The following is a 22,953-nucleotide window of genomic DNA, read 5'->3' on the forward strand; positions in this document are numbered from 1 at the left end:
AAAAATAAAAATTCTGCAGTACTTTACATTGATTATTTTTTTTAGGGAAAGCATATACTTGATGAAAAGGGGGGGGGCAATGTCTTGATGTCATTATAATTCTATACACAGAGTTATAATAACATTGCAATGGTATGCATCAAAAAAATATTCAACTCATGATCAAATTACACTGATAATCAACTCATGCACTTCAGGCATAAGTGAATTAATGTGTTGTTGGGTCACTCATTAGATATTTTTCTCTATTTGAATTCATTAACAAGTTATTTTATGATTATCTGTTGAGAGTGCCCAGTGGAGAAATATCATAGTCCACACATTTGGTGATAGAATCTGCTTCACTATTGATTTTTAAACGTTAGGCAAACAAACTTAATCACTGATCGGCTAAGAGATGTGTTCTTTCTATGTGACGTCATTGTCTTTTTTTGTGACGTCACAATACAAACTGCAGTGGAAAGCAAGAAAATTTGATATTGTTATTGAATTTAACCAATGAAAAACTCAGATCTAACAAAAGTGAAATAATAAAAATACCTAACTGCAAGGGAAATAATAAAATACTAAACTGCAAGGGAAATTCAAAAAGGAATATCCTTCATAAAATATAAAAATATAAATCTCAAACACATTCAAGGAATGAAAAATAACTGTTATATTCTTGACTTGGTACAGGCATTTCCTTATGTAGCAAATGGTGTATAAGCCATGTTTTATAGCTATCTTAACCTCTCACTTGTATGACAGCCACATAAGATTTCACTATATCCACAATAATGTATGAGCAAACCACACTTTGATAAAATGAAAATAATATATAAAACTGGTCAGGTAAAGGATAAATCAGCTATGAATAAGAGAAATGATATTATATTAGTAATTGTATGTCATATCTAATTCTAGGTGAGATTGCTGATAAGTGACTTTGCAGTAATTATAGCTATTGTATCAATGGTATTGCTGGATTATCTCTTGGGAATTGAAACGCCAAAACTGGAAGTGCCAGACGATTTTCAGGTAAGAAAAAACTAAAACTGGGAATTCATTTATTATCATTTTCATTGAAACCTATTTATGTTGTTAGAAGTAAAATTGTATTTTTTTGGAGACTTATTAGTGGAAGTGTCAAATTCTCCACACAGTTCAATAAGATATTATACCCTAATTCATGTACCAATCTTCGTGGATCTAGGAAAACTTGCATGTTCGTGGATATTTATTTTCGTTGTTTTGCCGCAATCTGCATACATGCCTACAGAAAATCTTATTTGTTGAACATTATATTTCATGCTTTACCTGTACTCACGAAATCTATGTAAATTGGTATTCAATGACGATTAATAAATCCACAGCATTGTACACTACACATCAAATTAAAAAATCTTTTATGCTTGTAAACTTTTATATTGTATTTTTTTATTTTAGCCAACTAATCCCAATCGTGGTTGGGTGATAAGCCCGTTTGGGAAGAATCCTTGGTATACATATCCATCTGCCGTGCTCCCAGCACTTTTAGCAACCATTTTGATTTTTATGGATCAGCAAATTACAGCGGTCATTGTTAATAGAAAAGAAAATAAGTTACAAGTAAGTGTGTTAATTGTAAATTCAGAAATTTTGTGATGTCAGCATACATTTGCCATATATTGATTCTAATTTGAAGCTTTGTGCTTCTAAAGGTTCTAATTGCAATTACTACTGAGTACTGTATAAAAAATCTTAAGCATGCTTCTGTAAAACGATTTGACATTTTAAGGTTAAATGTTTAGATTATTTTAATCAAGAAGGAAATGTTTGAAAATTTAAGGTTGTTGCTAATAAAAAATTGAGTCTGTTGGCCATTAAAAAATTTCTTTTTGTAAAAGTTTATTTTTTGTTGTAGAAAGGCAATGGCTACCATCTAGATCTGTTGATTGTAGCTACTCTTATCTTAATAAACTCCTTCCTTGGATTACCATGGTTTGTGGCTGCAACTGTTTTGTCCATAACTCATGTCATGAGTTTGAAGAAAGAGTCTGAATGTACAGCTCCTGGGGAGCAACCTAAGTTCCTGGGATGCAGGTGAGATTTATGCAAACCTTCCAGAGAGAAGACTTAATTGCTTTGATGCAGGTGTTTTTTGTCAAGCCAGTGAGACATAGCTATCCTAGATTCCGTCATTCAAATGTCTTATTTCATTTACTGTAAATTTAGAATCGCATTCCCCTATCACACTGATAGACTTCAGCAAAAGTAGAAGAGACACTGGGTTCCGCAAAACCAATACAAGTTGTTAAACACTCATGCCGTATTTACAGCGGATTCCATTGAGTGTGCAGCCAAAGGTAATATCTTTGGTTAGCTTGCTTGTTAGCTGAACTGTGAAGTCTGTATAATGTAAGGTATACTACCCTCCTTTCAAAGTAGCATAGTCCAACAGACAGATCAATTGGTTTTCTGTCGGACTAGTCTATTCTTAAAGAAGGGTAATTTACCTAACCTAACAATGACTTCACGGTTCAGCTAACAAGCAAGCTAACCAAAGATATTACCTTTGGCCTCACACTCAATGGAATCTGCTGTAAGGGGACATTAAGTTTTACAATAGCCTATCTGTACGTCCTGAAATTGGTTTCTATTCTCTAACTTTAGTTTGCTTCAACAAATTGTTATTAAACTGGTACACAAATGATTATCACAACAAAACACAGAGAAAATTTGAATTTGGTGGCATTTTTTTACCATTCTAGAGTTATATCCCTTTACAAATGAAAAAATAAATTGTTATATTAAAGATCACTCTACTTTCAAGTTTTAATCAATTATAGAAAAAGAGAGATTAAAGATACCAGAAGGACAGTCAAACTCCTAAGTCAAAAATAAACTTGACAACCTCGTGTCTAAAAAAGAAAAAGACCAACAAACAAACAGACAGCAAAAACATACCATGTTTTAGAAGAAAAAGGGTGGAAATATGCTTTTGAGGTGGAAATGTTTGAGCATCTTGACAACACCCTTTCCCTCCATTACATTTAAATTTAAATAACAATTATGCAATCCCTTACTTATAAGTAACAGTATATATTACTTTCTTTTCAGGGAACAACGTGTGACTGGTGTATCCATCTTCCTGTTCATTGGACTTTCTGTTTTAATGACAAACTTTTTAAGGGTACAGTATTTTTTTTATCTGAAATTAAAAAGAACTGATCCCATGTCTGTATTTTTGCTTACAAGGATCTGACAACACTCCATTTTTACTTTCTTAAAAATTTACGATGTACAATGAAATTTCTGTCTTTTATATATTTGAAGATGTGAATCGAGAACAATAAAACCAAGGTATTCTAAAAATAAAAAGCACCAACGGGAAATTCAAATCCATAAATGACAAACAAACTGCCAATACCATCCATGTCAAACAGCAGTGCACAAAACACATCATTGAAAACTATCGCCTAATTATAAGCAACATGAATCCAATCAAAATCTGGTGTTGATGAAAGGTGCTCTGAAAGGGTTAACAAATCCTGCTCCACATGTGGCACCTGTTTAATTGCTCATGTAAGTAAAAACCTGTTGATAAGTCTAATTTGGCATGTCATAATAAAGTGAAAGATTTGGCATGTCATAATAAAGTGAAAGATTTGGCATGTCATAATAAAGTGAAAGATTTGGCATGTCATAATCCAGTGAAAGAGGACTGGATTGTGGTTACAATAACCGAAACACATCCATTGCGACCTATTGTTGTTTATTATCTATCTTATCTTTTTTCTATTGGAGCCACCAATACTGTGGATTCGTTTATTTTCGTGGGAACCAATTTTTGTGGTTTGACGAAAACTTGCTTATTCGTTGATATTTAATTTCATAGTTTTGGCAAAGTTTGCATACATTCCTTTAGAAAATTTGTAATACGTTGAACTTTCAAATTTGTGGTTTCCCTGAGCAAACGAAATCCACAAAAATTGGTATCCAACGAATATTAATGAATCCACAGTATACAAATTTACGTTTTATTTCAGATTATACCTATGCCTGTTTTATATGGAGTATTTCTATACATGGGTGTGTCCTCTTTGAAAGGGATGCAGTTGTGTCATCGTGTGATGATAATGTTTATGCCACAGAAATACCAGCCAGACTACATGTTTCTGCGACACGTTAGGATCAAAAGAGTTCACCTTTTTACCTTCATCCAGATTTTGTGCTTATCATTATTATGGATGGTCAAAACAATCAAAGTGATTTCTATAGTATTTCCTCTCATGGTAAGTATAAGGCATAGACAGAATATGTAATTCCCACAGGAACCAATAAAGTGGGGAGAACTCTTACAATCTAAGAGATTTTTATAGTATTTTCTGTGGGTAATGAAGAATAAAAAGTTACTTAACCCTGAAGTCAAAACATTTTTTTCAAATTTCTGTTTGCTGCTTTTACTAGGCTGCACCACTTCCAGTAAACATGATATCCTTCCACTTTCTTGGATTGATATCCTAAAAAGATACAAATAAATTTTAAATCTATATATATGTTTCAATTCATCATAAACTTTAAATCAAACAGAAAAAATTCAGAAAAACATGGACTATTTTATTTCACCGGAAACTGAAGTTGTTATAATGGGAAGTAATTGATTGTTTGAAGTTAAAGGGTAGTAATTTATTGTTAATTTTGTTTTAGGTGTTAGCAAGGTGTTTTGAACGTAAGGTTATGGACTGGCTATATAATAATTGGTAAATATAAAGGGAAGTAATTCATGTTGATTTTATTTTAGGTGTTAGCCATGTGTTTTGTACGTAAGGGTATGGACTGGATATTTACCAGAGATGAACTAGAATGGTTAGATGACAATTTACCTGAATCTCATCACAGAGAAGAGGAAGATGAACTGAAGAAAAAAGAAGAAGAGGTATAAATAGTTTTGATTTTAAGTGAAAGCATGGAAATCAGGGGAGATAATACAGAAAAGGGTTGTTAAGAAATAGCATTTTTACCCTGGTTGATTCACCTTCATATATTACCTTTGAAATAACATCATTGTTATTTAAAAACAATAAAAAAAAATCTGTGCTGACTTGAGAAAAATAGTTTGAAAATTTAGGAATTTATTTGTTCCATCTAGTGGCATTATGTTTTTCAGTCTGTGCTTCTGTTCATTTGTTTGTCCACCCGTCTGTCCTGCTTCAGGTTGAAGTTTTTGGTCACGATATTTTTGATGAAGTTGGAAGTCCAATCAACTTGAAACTTGTTACAAATGTTCCCTATGATATAATCATTCCAACTTTTAATGCCAAATAAAAGTTCTGACCCCAGTTTCACAGCCCACTAAACATAGAAAATGATAGTGTATGAGGCATCCTTGTACTATTGACACATATTCTTCTTTCGGTTTTAAGTGAAAGCATGTAAATCAGGGGAGATGATACAGAAAAGGGTAATTAGGAAACAGCATTTCTATGCTGGTTGATTCACATTAACAAATTTCCATTTGATGTAAGCTCACTCAAAATAATAATCATGGTCATTTAAACATTATCTTATCCAAGGTCAGTGGTTTTCTGCGGGCGCTACAGCTTCCTCCACAAAGAAAAACTGGCCGCCATGAAATAGCATAAATTCAGTGCTTAAAAGTGGTTAAAAAAACAAAAATCAATCAATCAATCATTTAAACATTAAAAATATATGTGCTGACTTTAAAAAAAACCAGTTTGAGTATTTAGTATAATTTTATAATCACTCTCTTAAGTGGCCTCTTAAAATAGATTTAACTTTAATGTTGCATTTTCCAGGAACATGAAGCTGAAGAACTGTCGGAAGCTGCTACTAAATTTATGGACGTTCGGCGAGATTCGTCTTGTATTACACAGATACCAGTAATGAGTGGCAATCTGGAGAATATACCTGCAGAGGTCATGTTTGGACCCAATGAGGTCAATATTTCAGAAGAAATGTCAAAAACAGGCATCTGGAAAAACTTGACTGCCAGTGAATCATCAGAAAAAATAAAGTTCCGGTAGGTATCACTAATGACCCAAACATAATAAAGTTCTTGAAAGCATCACTAATGACCTGGACATAAGTTCCGTTAGGTATTACTAACAAACATATAACAAAATTTATGTTTTTAGAACATTCTACTTTTTTGTCCATAAATAATATCTGATAGTCACCTTCTGTTTTACTGTTGTGTTAGAGTTGCTCAATTTGTAGGCTTTTCTGTGTAGAGTTGTATGAATTGTTGTTTGTAGGCTTTTCTGTGTAGTGTTGTATGAATTGTTGTTTGTAGGCTTTTCTGTGTAGTGTTGTATGAACTGTTGTTTGTAGGCTTTTCTGTGTAGTGTTGTATGATCTGTTGTTTGTAGGCTTTTCTGTGTAGTGTTGTATGAACTGTTGTTTGTAGGCTTTTCTGTGTAGTGTTGTATGAACTGTTGTTTGTAGGCTTTTCTGTGTAGTGTTGTATGAACTGTTGTTTGTAGGCTTTTCTGTGTAGTGTTGTATGAACTGTTGTTTGTAGGCTTTTCTGTGTAGTGTTGTATGAACTGTTGTTTGTAGGCTTTTCTGTGTAGTGTTGTATGAACTGTTGCTTGTCTTTTCGTCATTTTTCTTTTTGGTGATGGTGTTGTCTATTTACCTTTGACCTTTGGTTTTTGGTTGCCTCCCTAATATCAGCTTCATCATTTACCTATGATTTATGTTCTGGCTCTGCATTTTTACACGATAAATTATAAAATTTATTTAAAAGATAAAATAAAACAGTTGTCGAGTTGCAAACATTGCAAATTAGTGTATGACTCCTTGGGGTTTCATTTCTTTGCTATCTTCACATGTTATTTATTCTAAAACCCTGGAGTAATTATTTGAGGAGTAACAAAACTTTTTTTTAAAGATTTGCCAACGTCAAATCACCAATTGATGCATATACTGTTCATATACAAAATTATTCTATTGCAATACTTGTATATGTCTTGAAAAAACAATTGAATAACCAGTATGCTCGAAAATTTTAACTGCAATTTTCCAAGTTGTTGCCAATTATTCGGACTGTCAATACTGAAATTGATGGCAGAAATTATCCAATCAAAACAATTATCAGTACTCTGATTGTCAATGATGAAATTGATGGCAGACATCATCCAATCAAAACAATTTCTGGTACTCTGACTGTCAATGATGAAATTGATGGCAGAAATGATCCAATCAAAACAATTTCTGGTTCTCTGACTGTCAATGATGAAATTGATGGCAGAAATTATCCAATCAAAACAATTACCGGTACTCTGACTGTCAATGATGAAATTGATGGCAGACATCATCCAATCAAAAATAATGTAACATATCATATTGCATCAAAGATAAGTTTAATGAGTCTATGATGATAAACTAATGATAAATTTTAGAAAAGGACTCGATCAGCAAAGCAAGTGAGTACACCCTTTATTGATTGTGCAGCTTTTAGAATTATTTTCTTCTTCATATCATTATTATTGTAAATTATAATCTAGCTCTCTGCAGCCTCAACCATTTAAATAAATTGCAAAAGAAATGTAATATATATATAATTAGCTCTCTGCTTCAACAATTTATATAAATTGAGAAAAGATATGTAATATTTAATTTAGCTCTCTGCTTCAGCAATTTAGATAAATTGAGAAAAGAAATGTTGTAATATATAATTTCTCCCTTTTTGCCTCAACCATTTAAATAAATTGAGAAAAGAAATGTTGTAATATAATATTTAGCTCTCTGCCTCAACCATTTAAATAGATTGAGAAAAAAAATGTTGTAATATATAATTAGCTTTCTGCCTCAACAATTTAAATAAAATTAAATTGACAAAAGAAATGTAATATATAATTTAGCTCTCTGCTTCAACCATTTAAATAAAATGAGAAAAGAAATGTTGTAAACTATAATCTAGCTCTCTGCCTCAACAGATTAAATATCATGAGAAAGAACTATTCTTTTTATGTAAGGCTTATTCCCCTCTCTATGAAATGAATGCTTTCAACTCATAAACAAATAATGCATAAAAATATATATCATGTGTAATTGGGAATTATACTTGTAATTTTGCTTTCATTAAGGGTATGGTATGATTTTGGACTAGTTTCTGAAAGGAAATCCATATTGTAGTACTTAGTAAACAGTTTTAAAAAGGTATATACTGAACAGTATCATTTTTTTTGGAGTGTTAGTTGTGGATTCCTAGGACCAAATTTCTTCCTGAAGTTTTATTTTTGCATTTTCGTTTCTCTGATTCTGATTATCATAACAGATCAAACAGGCATGAAGCACTAATTGTGATTGTCTCCTTATTGCAAAAATCGTAGAGATTTCAATATTGTAATATTTGGGAAGTTTTAATGATTAAAGCAGTCTGCACCAAAAACTTTTTCAACTACTAGTCCAAAGACCAATATTCTGACATTTTTCTTATTGGGCCAAACAAAGTTTTGCAAAAACTTACTAGTCCGAATGAAATTTTACTAGTCTGGGGCATCAGGCTAGTGGTTAACCATGCAGACTGATTAAAGGTCTTTAAATGTAGTTCAAAATAGAATAGTCTAAAGAATACATTGATTTATTTCTCCCTGCCTTGTCGATGAAATTACACAACAACAAAAAATCCTTTTTAATGGCATATTAAAAAACTTTCCTTCTTTCTTTCTTCATCATTTGATAAACTGTTTCGTACATGGAAAAGAATTTGATCATAATTCATATTGTATGTTGAATGATGCAAATTTCATTCTGAAAATGCATTGGTGCAAATAATATTTAATCGAATGGACTTGTATATGAAGGCATGTTTTAACATCAGATAATTTAAAGAATTTTCAAGATTTGTGAATTCTGACATTGGCATTATACCAAAACACATCAAAATTATTTCAGTAAAAAAATAAGATTTGTCCTTAACTCCAATCTGCTGTATAGGACAAATATCTTTCAGTTTAGGTCATGACTGGCAAATATAGCTGTATCTAGACCCTATAACATGCACAAAAAGTACAATGTACTAAATGTTATGGTCTTTTTGACTCGTATCTTGTAAGCAAAAAAAAGGATTCCACAAATCAGTGTCAAAAGATTTATTAAATTTCTGAACTTTGAAGAATACTAATGTTACAAAAATTCATAAAAACACAGCAAAAATATGGGAAATCCTGCGTTTTTAGAAGAAGATCCATATTATTTTTAAAGGTTGTCACTACAAAGTAATAGAACTTTACATTGGAATCAATTTGAAGCATGTTTGTTGTGAAAAAAATCCCTTTTTTACCCTCGATTTTGTAGTTTTTAATTGGTTGGATTTCATTCTTGTTTATATCAGTCCTGACAAAAGTCCATATGGCATAGGATAACATTTTATATTTTGAGAAAGATTGACTTCTGTGACATTTAACTATTTCATTCCTCTCATCATCATGTAGTAAAAATTGAGTCACCATGCATGACCTACTTTTTGAGATTTTATAGAGATTGGTAATATTTTGAGTGAAACCATTTTTTTGTTATTTGTTGTAAAATATAGTTGGGTGACTGTGACCTATATTTATGATCCAACTGGCCACTTTCAGACCTACCAGATATTCTGATATAAGCAAAAACAGTTATGAACTTTTTGAAAATGGAACATGTGGTTGAATTTTTATGTTTTTTTCTTCTTTCTCAACTGTCTTGGCATAGCTCATGTTGTGATGTTTTGTGATGCATGTCAAATCTGTGAAAAGTCATGTATAACACACAATTAAGTGCTTTAAAATATTTTTCAAAAAGTGTTTATGAAATTTATTTTGAAAAGTGTGTCCCTGATGTGCCTTTTCATCCCAGAATCTGACGCTGGTGCCTTTAAAAAACATATTTGTTTCTTTGATAAACGATATGCTGTAAATATAAAAAAGAAGATGTGGTATGATTGCCAATGAGACAACTCTCCACAAGAGAACAAAATGAGACAGAAAAAAACAACTAGAGGTAACCGTACGGCCTTCAACAATGAACATAGCCCATAACGCATAGTCAGCTATAAAAAAGGCCCTGAAATAACAATGAAAAACAATTCAACCAAGAAATCAAATGGCCTAATTCAAATAAAAAAAGTTCTACTTCTCAGAATCCTATGATGATTTAATACATGAATATCATAGATGTTTATAACTAGAATAATAAATAGGTTGGGAAAGTCTGTATCGGTTAGGTGGCAGTGACCTACTACAATTTACAATGGTGACATTCGTCCTATTAAATATGCATTTCATAGTTTTTTGGGAAATCAGGCTGTCTTTCTGTCTGGGAAGACATCTTTTTGGCACAAGTTGTATAATTTGAAGGAATTTGTTCATGTGATAGATTAATATGTATGCAATGGTTATACAGTGAAACCTCTTTAAACTGAACATCTTCGGGACTTATGAATTTTCAGTTTTTGATGATGTTCGGTTTTATTAGGTTCACAAGTTGAAGTAATCACAATGCACGTAATTTGATATGATGGTGCTTATGAACATGTTTGGTTTATACAGGTTTTCGGTTTATACATGATTCGGTTTAGTGAGGTTTCACTGTACATGTTATAGTCACCAAGAATTGTTACTCTTTTTTACCATACATGTACAGTACTACAATTATAGCGTTTTGCTCTTTTAAGTTTAAATTTTGTAAGCAATATCTATCTTCAAATTATTTCACATATCTTTATTATTTTTTTTAAATGATTTACAATTTCTTTTCATTTTCCAATTATTCAATGGTGTAAATAGTCTGTTCAAAAGCAGGTATACCTAATAAAATTTATAACGGTACCAATTTTCTTGCACCAGATGCTCATCATATTTAGCTTTTATATAATTCCCAAGCACAATACATATATCTATACAGAATAATATATTATAGTCAGTCAGTCATATAATATAATGCTTAGAAACATTCACAACACTTAGGCTTTTAGTTCATTAGATATTACAATTTTTTTTACATATAAACATGTATAGAAATAAGAAGATGTGGTACAAGTTCCAATGAGATAACCGTCCATCCAAGTCACAATGTGTCAAAGTACGGCCTTCAACAAGGAGCCTTGGCTCAAACCGAACAACAAGCTTTAAAGGGCCATAAATGAGTAGTTCAAACCGGATAACCAATGATTTTGTTTATGAAAAAAAAGAGAAATAAGCATACCTGCCTGCCAACTTTTCAAAATGTCCATGGGGGTTTTGCGTGCAAGATGGCTGACATAGTCCTAAAAAACCTTCAAGGGGACAGGAAATACATTTTAATGTTGTTTTTTTGGCTTCTCCATACTGTTATAAGCCTATCGTCATTGTAAAATTAATTGTTTTGTTTAAATTGTGGTCAAAATTGCTCTTTTGAAATTTCAATTTGGGATCCTCCATGGGGGAAATCCCCGGCAAATAGTGACAGTTGGCAGGTATGAATAAAAGAAACCAGAGACACTTGCGAACCACATCAATATACAACAAGTACTGTTACATATTTATAAATGTGGGTTATATAATTATTATAAACCATTTATGTTTATGTCTCTCTAGACAAAAGAGATGTAGGAGGAACACAAAATAAATGACATATAGAATCAACTACTGTAAATTGAGAAAAAAAATTATGAATTAAACAGGATTCTTCTGAATATCGCAAAAATTAAAATTGCATTTTAGTCTAAAATGACAAAATTGCAATAATAAATGCATGCAATAATTTTTGAATTTTATACAGTATATGTTTGTCAGCATCTTGTACAGCTTTTTACTGAATAAAAAGATACTGGACAGAAACTGGTGTCATTATACTGTGGCTGAGATATAGTGTCATTTGTTATTAAAATCCTCTCAATATCTAATATCTAAAGGGAGGGTACACTTTTCTATAGAAAGGGTGTTTAAAATATCATGGTTAAGGTGTTTTTTACTTAAATCTTTTCAAGAAAATCTTTTAACATTTAAGATATGAAGTATAATAATTATATTGTACAGCTTGAATGCTCTGAACTTAATTAGGATTGTCAGTTTGCCTACTGAAGGTTATAATTCACATAGGCCTCCTCAACAAATAATAATTAACCACCAATAGTACTGAAAGGGGTACTAAACACCAACAATCAATCAATGCTTTTAAATTTTGAAATAGGTTTCCTAATTTTAGAAAAAATATAGATTTTTACACTGCAACAAGTGTCGTAAGATATTTCCCGCCTCTAGACAGTTCAATTTTATTATTTAAAACGCGAGGCTTGTCGAGCTCTTTAAATAACTAAAATTTAACTGTCGAGAGTGGAGAAATATCGTAATACATGAGTAATGGTGTCAGACGTCATCAGGCATTGTCGCCTTTTTTCATGAGGTCACAATAGGAAAATTCAGAAGAAAACAAAACATTTAGACGTCATTATTAAATTTTGACTAATCATTTGCAGAGAACACATTTTTCACTAGTGAGGAGAAATATTTTTCTCACACCGGTCAGGAAATGTGAAAATAGCACAAAAATTAGAGAAAAGATAAGTCTTGTAATTTTTTGAAATATTATGGAGAGATCAGGTATTTTAATTTAGATTTGAAAATTTGAAATACAGATCTATAGGAAATAACTCTTGTCAGCAAATTTTATAAAAAAAAAAAAATAATTTTTTTTTTGCATACTTTCTTAAATATTCTGTGTATTAAAACACTGTAAATCAAAGTTTAAATATTTTGTGTTGAAATTTTCTGGTAAACTTTGTAAGATGTAAATTATTTAAAAAAATAATAAGGAATTCTGCAGTATTAGCACACCTTATTGAGTTAAAAATGTCATTCTCCTTATAAAGTTTGCCATTTTGATTGACCATACACATCTTATACGCATGATTTACGCATATAATGTTCGTATGAACAAATTAAATTTTGGCAGCCAAAGCTTGGCTTTGATTGAATTAAGTTTAGAGTTTATATACAACTGACTGCTGTAGCTGAGACGGCATTAAATTTATCCTTCTTTCATACATACATCCAAAAATTGGTTTCTGTTCTCTAACTTTAGTTTGCCTCAACCAAAAAATATGAAAGTTAAACACAATATTGCTTCTTACCACAAATTACAGATCAAGTTTGAATTTTTGTGGCGTCACTTTACCATGCATAGAACATACCTGTAGCCAGGGGGGTTCGGACAACCCCCCCCCCCCCCCCCCCCCTTGAAAACTAATAAGCACTGTTAAAGTTGATGTTCTGTTCGAATTGTGACTGTTAAAGTCGAGTTTGTGAGTCAAACGAACCCCCCTTTGGAAATTCCTGGCTACGGGCCTGTAGAACCATGTATAGTCGCATTTGCCATCCTTGCTTATGATTATGCAGTTCAGGTTATTTTGGGAGAAAAACGAAAATAATGAAGTCTGTATATTGTTTTCATCATTGGACGGACTTTTAAGTCATAGACTGCCGTTCAGGGCTGTTTTACCTATACAAATCCTTTGTACTTGTGGACAGGCCAACTATTTCCACATTTTTCTGTATCCTTTGATAAAACTTATACTATAAACAAAGTATATTTGTTATTTACAATCAATTCTAAATTTATCCACAGTGGTCACTGATATACTATATAGAGATTATCTATTTAATATATCACTGACTGCCGTTGATACTAAGGAAACTTTGACTTGTAATAATTAAATAGCAAATACTCTTAATTTTTAGTATATATGTTCATAGTATATAGAAAAACAGAAAACAAAAAATAAAGGACCTCAGAAAAAAGGGGGAGGGTTAAAGAATTGTTCTGATCCTATACAGTACCCTGCAATAGGCTCAGACTTTTGATACCTTGGCTAGAATTTTCCTAAAATCTTTTTGGTAAATTCATTCTACAAGAATTTATATACTTTATCACGGACTAAATGCGCGCGATTATTACTGGTGAGTTCTGGCCTTGCGGTCATAAAACTTTCGAGCACGATTTTTGTACTCAGACTCAAGAATCAACCAATCAAAATACTGGATTTCATGTTTCGAGCATGATTTTTGTGCTCCGAGCACTGAGCAAAGTTTTATGACTTCAACCCCTGGTCTTTTGGTCATAAAACTTTTGAGCAAGATTTTTGTACTCATACTAGAGAATCAACCAATCAAAACACAGGATTTGGTGTTTCGAGCATGATTTTTGTGCTCCAAGCACTGAGCAAAGTTTTATGACTTCAACCTCTGGTAGGGAATAATAGGTGTGCTATAATCTGATAATATAATTTGAATAAAATATAATAAACAAGTAAATAAAAAATATAAAAACTGCTCTCAAAAGTTAAACAACACAATTATAAGAGAATCTCCAACTATATACGAATCCTTTTAAAGCATCAACCCAGAAACAATAAATTGAAAAAAACGGGTAACATTTCTTTTATTGAATTTTTAATTTATTTTTTTATTTCTTTACAGAAAAACCAAGAGGAGACCAGAAAGAGATGGGGAAGAATTACCCACAATTCCCAGTGAAAGTGAATTCTCCTCTCATAAGCCATCAAAAGGAAAGAAAAAGCCAAAGAAAACACATTTTTACATCGATGAAGAAGAAACTGACACCCTCCTAGACAAAGACAAGATCTCGCCAATAGAAATCGTGATTGATCCCCCAAGTTATTGTAGCGCCACGAATAGCATGAATAGTATAAGTGAGGAGAGAGTGTAAAGATATCAACAAATGAATATTCATTAGTCAGGGACTTTCTCAAAAGTGCCATGAATAATAAAAGTGATGAGAGAGTGCAAGGAGACAAACTCATGAATATTCATTAGTCAGGGACTTTCTCAAAAAGAATTCTAGCTCCATGAATAATATAAGTGATGAGAGAGTGTAAAGAGACCAACTCATGAATATTCATTAGTCAGAGACTTTCTCAGAAGTGATAAGAGAGTGTAAAGATACCAACTAATGAATATTTATTAGTCAGGGACTTTCTCAAAAGTTATGATGCCATTTTTATGAGTTTTCTCTGAAATGTTCAATTATTTTAGATTAAGTTATTTCTTATTTGAAAAGCATTATTATTTTAAATTGTGGGTATTTTTACAATTATTTGTTAAGTATATAATTCTATTATTTAATAACTTATTTAATTGCAAATAAATGAATGTACATTTAGAAATACCAGGACAACTTTGTGTCCATTTGAACAAATTGTAAATACATCCTGGAACCATATTCACAGAACAAACTTTTTCTATTTGTGGAAAATTAACTTAAACTGATGATCAGGTTTATAGAATGATAATTTAGAATATGGTTCTTGGTTAAATGTATAGTTCGGAATGATGCATCGCGATTATGTGTAGGAAATAATTTGTGTGCAGTTATTTTCAATTAATAGTGTTATGAGTGGGTTATGATCATTCATTAAATGTTATAATTATTCATAAGTAATTAAATGAATAGTTGCAAAAACATTTATTTAGTTGATAACCATGTTTAAACATAATTTATTTTGAAAAGTCTGCATTATATTTGTATAAATTAAGCCATTTCATTTATGAATCTGTCATTATTGTATATTTGTTCATTTGTTGAGTTTATCAATGTGAGCTTGTTGACAATTAACTAGAGAACAAATAACATTGACCCCTCCAATATTGAGTTTATTGTTAATTTTAAAGAAAAATTTGCATTAGTTTTACTGAACCCCACTTATAAGAAGACTGTATTGTTATAACTTTTGACCATCTGTTTGGTAAATATTTTCATGACATTTTTCTCTTGTTCTACTTAACAGAGGGGGGAGGGGGGAGCAGGACTGTTTTTATGGACGTCATGATTGGGTGTTTTTAAGCTTGAGATTTCGTGATTGATCCTGTCGTGATCCAGGAATTCTTTTTCAGAGTTTTGGGATGTCAGGATTTAAATTTCTTTAAATTCTGGACCTCCGGATTTCATGTTTTTAATCCTGGGATTTCTGAATCAGGACCCCTTTTAACACTTTATTTTTGGCCAGTAACTTGACAGTGATTATTGGAAAGTGAAAGTGATTTGAGTCCTCTGTCGAACATCCACGTCATTTGTTTATATATCTTAACTTACATGTACGAATAAGAATAAGCTTACAACAGCAATAAGAGAAATCCAGCCTTAATTTTTTTATTTGAAATTTATACTTTCATTCTAATTCAGATATAATCCAATTTACAATTCTAAGACTGAATGGATTAAGAGTGACCTTAGTTGAACGACTGCTTTATATAAGCTTTTGCATAACATTTGCTATTGATCTGTGTGATCAAATTGTTTTGTTGTAAAGCTAGACTGTTAAGAGAAATTTTCAATTCAGTGTTAGAGAGAAAAGTGGTAATTGCATGACTTGCAAGGGTGTTATTATGTGTGTTGACTATTTCATTTATATTTGTTAGAATGCTGTTGATGCAGACTGTATGTTATGAACTGTTAGATTTGATGTAAAGGAACTGAAAATTGTCCTAAATTTTGATAATATGTAGCTGAAAAGTGACAACCTAAGCCCTCCATAGATATCGAAGACGACATTATTGTGGGAAACCCTTCTAACACAACCCTCATGCTTATTGACAATATCTATGAAACAATGCAATATAAACCACACTTGTCCTTTATTCCAAATGTCATTTTATTTAACACTTATATTGTGCAGATACATGTTTTGTTAAGACTCGAACTAATAGACATTGTATGAGAAGTACTGTATTAGAACCTATGAATTGTACAAATATACATTTCAGTTGTATTATAATTGTTTTACATGAATTGTAAGTCTAGCACTTGAATCAAACTTTATTTATTGGGTAAAGCGTTGCAATTGTATTGTTTTCTTGATGACCTGAATATGCAAATTCTGTATCATTCATACGGATGCCTTTATAGTCCAGCATAAAAAGTATAAAGAAAGCAGGCCTGAGCATGCTTGAAATCATTACTACTTTGCTGGCATAGCTGGCAACATTGCCATTTCGCTGGTATAGCTGTCAACATTGCCACTTTGTTGGTATAGCTGGCAACATTGCCATTTTAGTTTTACACTAAATCAAGCTGAAAAAACATGTGAGAATTAATTTATCCTCTGATTGTAAATTAATTAAAGTACATATTTTTCTACTTATGATAGTTAATATAAATTCAGCATGTTAGCACCCCCACTAGAAGTTTGTTGAAAATAGAAAATCAAATTGAGGACATTTCATCTCCTATACATAATGGAATCTATTTTACCCCCTTTTGAATAGTGAATGATCTAGAATTTAAACTTGAAATCCAAAGCATATTCATTTATTCCAATATTTGAAATATGTTTTTTTCTGCTTCACCCCTTCTTGAACAGTGAATAACAGGGAATTTGAACATGAAAGCAATCGAATTATCATTTATTTCAATATTTGAAATCCATCATTTTTTCCTGCTTTACCTCTTTTAGAACAGTAAATAACAGGGAATTTGAACATGAAAGCAATCGAATTATCATTTATTTCAATATTTGAAATCCATTATGTTTTGTTTGGAATAATATTTTCATGATTTATAATTGCCAATTTAAGGTATTTGTGATTATTTGTTAGTGTATGTGTGTTGAATCATAATAATGACATTGTGTATACATCTCTAATTGGTAATCAGTGTCTCCTTTTGTTTGCTTTCTAAATTATTTCTATGTTTGTTGCATAATTTAAGCTATTTTAGAGATATTTTTATTTCCATTATTCATCCCATTGTATAACTTTATTTTGTATTTTTAATTTACAAATTATCAGCATAATTATTTGTTTTGTAGAGTTAGTCTGGCACTGACACATTTTTCTGTTACAGCTGATTGCAGTGAGCATGTAGGTAAAGATAATATCTTTGGTAAGCTTGCTTGCTAGCTGAACCATGAAGTCATTATTAGGTTAGGTAATCTACCCTTCTTTAGGAATGGACCAGTCTGACCGATAAACAATCTTTAGTCTTTAGTCTTTAGAACTAAACTACTTCTAAAGGAGGGTAGTATACCTTACCTTATAATGACTTCACGGTCTAGCAAGCAAGCTAAATTAAGATGTTACAGTAAATCTACACACTCAAAGCAATTGGCTGTAAAGGCCCTCTTAGAAGGCTTTTTTTAAATACATAAGAGAAATATACCGGTAGTCCCAAATCTTAAGAGAAAAAATATAGTCCCAACATTTAGAGCTGTAACCAAAGATCTCACTTAACGGGTTTAAACAAGATCAAACGTGTTTTCGTATTTAGATGAGCTGCGTTCAATAGGCAGTGACACCAATCTTATGTCGAAAAATTACCACAAATTGACAATGATTTTTAACATTTTAAAATTTGGATTTTCACCAATAATCGTAACAGAAAAGTGTAACATTTGACATGCACTAGGGTAAGTATTGGCAGCTTCTGATTAAAGTTTTAAATAAATACATTATGATGCATACTGTTGATTTTTCTTCACCAAGATTCCATAATAATTAAGAGTATTATTTATTTTATTAGGGTATAATTTGGGTATTTATCTACCTTATGTTTTTATGTTAGAACAGCATTTTCCTTGGTTTATTACATCTTATTTTTCGTAATTTTCATTGAAAAAAATGCTTGTTAAAAAAAAATCGATATTCTTCATATTTTGCATTGTTTAACTGATTTTCTGTGTTGCACAAATTCTGATTTTTCCTTAATAACTTTTCATTTATATAAAATTGCCATTGAAAGATCCATTTCAAAACAAAATAAACAGGATAAAAACCATCTGTCAAAAGTTGTTGCTTAAATTTACAATATTTTCAACATATTTTTTTCTGAAAAGTTTGAATATCTTATTGTTGGGTCTTATCAAATTATATTTAATGATGTCTTGCGTTGAAAATTTCACATTTGACCATGAGATTTTTTCCATTTTATGAACACTCAGAAAAAATAGCACAACACAAAATTATGCCGTAGAAATAGTATCATGTAATCTTTTTCCTGAAAGGGACTGTGCAATTTTACCACAGTATTATATACTGTGAACTACTGAATTAATTTGTGTGATCGTTTTGTCTGGTTTGATTTGGTTGATAAAACGTTTTTTTTTGCTTTTTTTTAATTAGAGTTGTCTCTCTTGTAACAAGGGAAAACATAACTCAATAGTCCATCATTCATCAGCTGAAAAAATCAATTACTGTAAATTCAGAAATTAATGCGAGGTTTTAATTATTGCGAAAAATGCAACAGAGTTGTAAACGCAATAATTTAAACTCGCATTTTGAAATATTTTATACGAATTATTATATAAAACAGGATTTTTCTCAAAATCGTAAAAATTAAAATTACATTTTAGTCTTAACTGACAAAATCGCAATAATAGATGCACACAATAATTTCTGAATTTACAGTAGATTTGAGTTAGCTCCCTTTAATCTGAGTTGTCTCCATTCAATCTAATTAGGCATTTTATTGAGTATTCATCAACAAGGGCCTGTTTAAAACTGAAAACCACACAGTCATTGTCAAATGAATGAATTTGAATGAATGAATCTTTATTGCATTAGCAACAACATTGCTTTAGCATAAAACAAGGTATATACAAATAAATAACAAGTCAGATTTATTGTAGATTTTGAATTTTTAATTTGTGAAAGAATGTTCACAATCTTGAGAAGAAAAAAAAATTACCAGCCTTTTGGCTTGCCTATAAGCATTTGATTGAAATCAAAATTATTGAATCTCAGGATGTTTAGAAATATAACAATGCAATAAAGTATTACTTCAATGCAATGACATTACATTTAGTTGTTAAATTCTCTCTCAAATGGAGATAAAAAAAAAAACTACATCATTCAGACAACACATAAGTGATATTTATATTTTTCCTTGCTGGCTGAGAATTTTGTTTTAAGTTTATAAAGGATATGTATAACATGTTCATACACAAATATTTCAGGTTCACATTTAACTTGATTAAAACATACTGTGACACCTTTATCCTTTTATTTTGTATATCAATATGTGCAGTGCTATTTTATTGTTATTTTGTGTAGCTAAATGTGCAGTGCTCATTTATTGTTATTTTGTGTAATTATTTTGTGTAGCTAAATGTGCAGCGCTCATTTTTCCTGTTATTTTATGAAGCTATATGTGCAGTGCTAATTTATTGTGTTGCTTTATGTGTATTACATATACTCAGCTTTATTTGTATCTATTATTCTGTTTATTGATAAGTAGAAAATTTAAGTTAATGTCTGTCATATTTGTCGTATGAAGCTTATTTGAGTTGACTCTCTTGTCTAAAATCATTTTTATGTGTACTGGTCTAGTAAGGTCAGTTTTTATTACCTTAAATTGAATGTAATGAAAAAACTTTTAAAACAGTGTTAAAATATTCTCATTGTAATGTTTGTGACTTATCGCGAAAATAATATTTGCATCAAACTTGTGACCGCGTGGGCTTGGTGATCTAAGTAGATCCTTAGACTCTCCAACTCGCTTGTGGTGATGTGCATACTCTAAATTGGAAGAGATTTAATTTATACATGAGTAAAGCACAAAGTGCATTTTACTGAAATTTAGAAATCTCTAACTCTTTGAGAAATTCAATGGGAGGTAATCTGAAAAAAAATCTTATACTATGTAGTCATATATTTGTATTGAGCCATAAGATAGTATTAAAGTTTTGTTTTAATAATGTTTTGTAGAATTTTATTTTTACTTAATTTAATCGAATAGAAATCCTATGTATAATACCTATATATTACCTCATTTTGGTGTGCTTTGTAAAATAAAAGTAATATATTGATCCCTATATCGTTAACATCTGTTATATGTCAAATTTTAAGGGTGGTTGAAAAATCAATCTTTTATTTGATAAACTAATTGAATATATAGATTCTTCATTTTTGATTTTGATTTTTTTTTCAAGATACATTGAGATAATTTTAAATTTTGATTATTTAAAAAAAATGGAGACGGGTAAATATAATTTAATGATTTGGTAAGATGGTAGAGTCTGTTTCTTAAATGATTAATTTTATTCAAAATAAACATGGACAGAAATCCTATGAAACTATAAATGTTTTATTGTTAATATATCCAGCTGGTCAAACAGGGTTTAAATGTACAAGGAATTAGAGATAATCAGGCAAATATTTTATCTTTTATCGCTTTTCAGCCTCATCAACAACTTTCACTAATTTTTTCTTAATTTCTATTTTCTGGCCCTTTGGTTCAACTACTTTATTTATATGCCTGTGTTTGATTCTACAAATAATATCAGAGATGTATTACTTCCAATGCTATAAATAAAAACTATTTTTTCTGCAGATTGCCACTGGTTGTATGATTGTGAAAAGTTTAAATATTTTGTTATCACATCATTTCTATTTATACACGAATTGACCATGTAAATTCTAACATTGTCCTACTTACACGAGTTTTTTTTTTTAAATCTTAAAATTCACAATTTTCAACATTGCAGCAACTAATATATTCTTTGTTTTATCAAATATCCTTGTACCACTCATGATACTAATTTTTAAACTTTTTTTGTTTAAAAGATGTCTGTATTCATCTCGGTATGATTTATGTAACATAATTTCCATTCAAATATAATTCATATAATCTGCATAATGTTACGTAAGAATAGAGATTGAAAGGTTATTGCATAATTCCAGATACTAACTTTTTATTTTTAAAAATGGTCCCTTTTACATCTTTGTGAGTTTTGTGTGAGATGATCCATCCAAACATCAAATTTAATTCGTATATTCTACATATGTAAGAAGTAATTGCATTATTCCTGATACTAACTTTTTATTAAAAAAAAAGTCCCTTATACATCTTTATGTGTTTTATGTAAAATAATTTCCATCCACACATTAATTCATATTTTCTGCATATGTAAGAATAAAGATTGTAAGGTTATTGCATAATTCCTATCACTATCTTTTGATTTAAAATTAGTCCCTTATACATCTTTGTATATTTTATGTAAGATAATTTGCATTCAACATCAGAATGAATTCACTGTATTCTGCATATGTAAGAATAAAGATTGTAAGGTCATTGCATAATTCCTGATACAAACTTTTTATTTAAAAAAGTCCCTTTGTGAGGTTTGTGTAAGATATGCCACCCAAACATCAGATTTGATTTGTATATTCTACATACATGTATGTAAGAAGTTTTTGCATAATTCCTGATACAAACTTTTTATTTAAAAAACGTCCCTTTCTATACAAACATCTGATTTAATTCACTATATTCTACATATATGTATGAATAGAGAATGTAAGGTTATTGCATATTCCATAAAAATAGACTTGCTATATTTAGTGATGATGTAATATAATTTCACTGTGATTGTGTGATACGGTGTATATTTTAGGTCACTGTGATTATTGTAATTTAGAAATTTGATTTTAGACAGGTTGCTTTATGTTATCAAATAAAGTTTTATTATATATTTGTTATTTTTCACAGGGCCTTGTTGCCCGAGTGGTCTAAGTAGGCATTCAGACTGGGGCTTCTATTGAACTGTATTTTAATGTGCGTATTGTTATGCGTTTACTTTTCTACATTGGCTAGAGGTATAGGGGAGGGTTTAGATCTCATAAACATGTTTAACCCAGCCACATTTTTGCGCCTGTCCCAAGTCAGGAGCCTTGAGCCTTTGTTAGTCTTGTATTATTTTAATTTTAGTTTCTTAAGTTTAGTATGGCGTTTATTATCACTAAAATAGTATATATTTGTTTATGGGACAGCTGATGGACGCCTCAAGGTGCGGGAATTTCACGCTACCTTGAAGACCTGTTGGTGACCTTCTGCTGTTGTTTTTTCTATGGTCTGGTTGTTGTCTCTTTTACACATTCCCCATTTCCATCTCAATTTTGTTCTACTGTATCACTATCCTGGCAACACTGTGGTTATGTTAAAACCCAATCTTAATTAACTCTGATTAGCCCAGTCTTTTAATTTCACCTTTCAGTA

General features: G+C 30.8%; 1 protein-coding gene and 1 long non-coding RNA gene across 9 annotated transcripts in view; both read left to right on the top strand.

Annotated features, from left to right (window-relative positions):
- Positions 1-14,894, top strand: part of LOC134693949 (sodium bicarbonate cotransporter 3-like) — a 70,298-nt gene extending 55,404 nt beyond the window's left edge. For 7 of the 8 annotated variants that reach the window (XM_063554925.1, XM_063554920.1, XM_063554927.1 and 4 more), the window contains 9 exons: positions 907-1,020; positions 1,429-1,590; positions 1,886-2,064; positions 3,082-3,154; positions 4,011-4,256; positions 4,766-4,900; positions 5,781-6,004; positions 7,389-7,412; positions 14,424-14,894. In XM_063554925.1, coding sequence (XP_063410995.1) covers positions 907-1,020; positions 1,429-1,590; positions 1,886-2,064; positions 3,082-3,154; positions 4,011-4,256; positions 4,766-4,900; positions 5,781-6,004; positions 7,389-7,412; positions 14,424-14,673 — 1,407 coding nt within the window. In that variant the 3' untranslated portion in view covers positions 14,674-14,894. The remainder of the gene's footprint in view (positions 1-906; positions 1,021-1,428; positions 1,591-1,885; positions 2,065-3,081; positions 3,155-4,010; positions 4,257-4,765; positions 4,901-5,780; positions 6,005-7,388; positions 7,413-14,423) is intronic. The other variant, XM_063554926.1, reaches the window with a different exon arrangement.
- Positions 14,895-15,651: 757 nt separating this feature from the next.
- Positions 15,652-22,429, top strand: LOC134693950 (uncharacterized). Its single transcript, XR_010102529.1, has 2 exons — positions 15,652-18,194; positions 18,340-22,429. It is a non-coding gene; the product is annotated as an uncharacterized LOC134693950 (long non-coding RNA).
- Positions 22,430-22,953: the final 524 nt, after the last annotated feature.

Source organism: Mytilus trossulus, chromosome 13 (genome assembly GCF_036588685.1).
Source record: "Mytilus trossulus isolate FHL-02 chromosome 13, PNRI_Mtr1.1.1.hap1, whole genome shotgun sequence".
In the NCBI taxonomy this organism is placed as follows: domain Eukaryota; kingdom Metazoa; phylum Mollusca; class Bivalvia; order Mytilida; family Mytilidae; genus Mytilus; species Mytilus trossulus.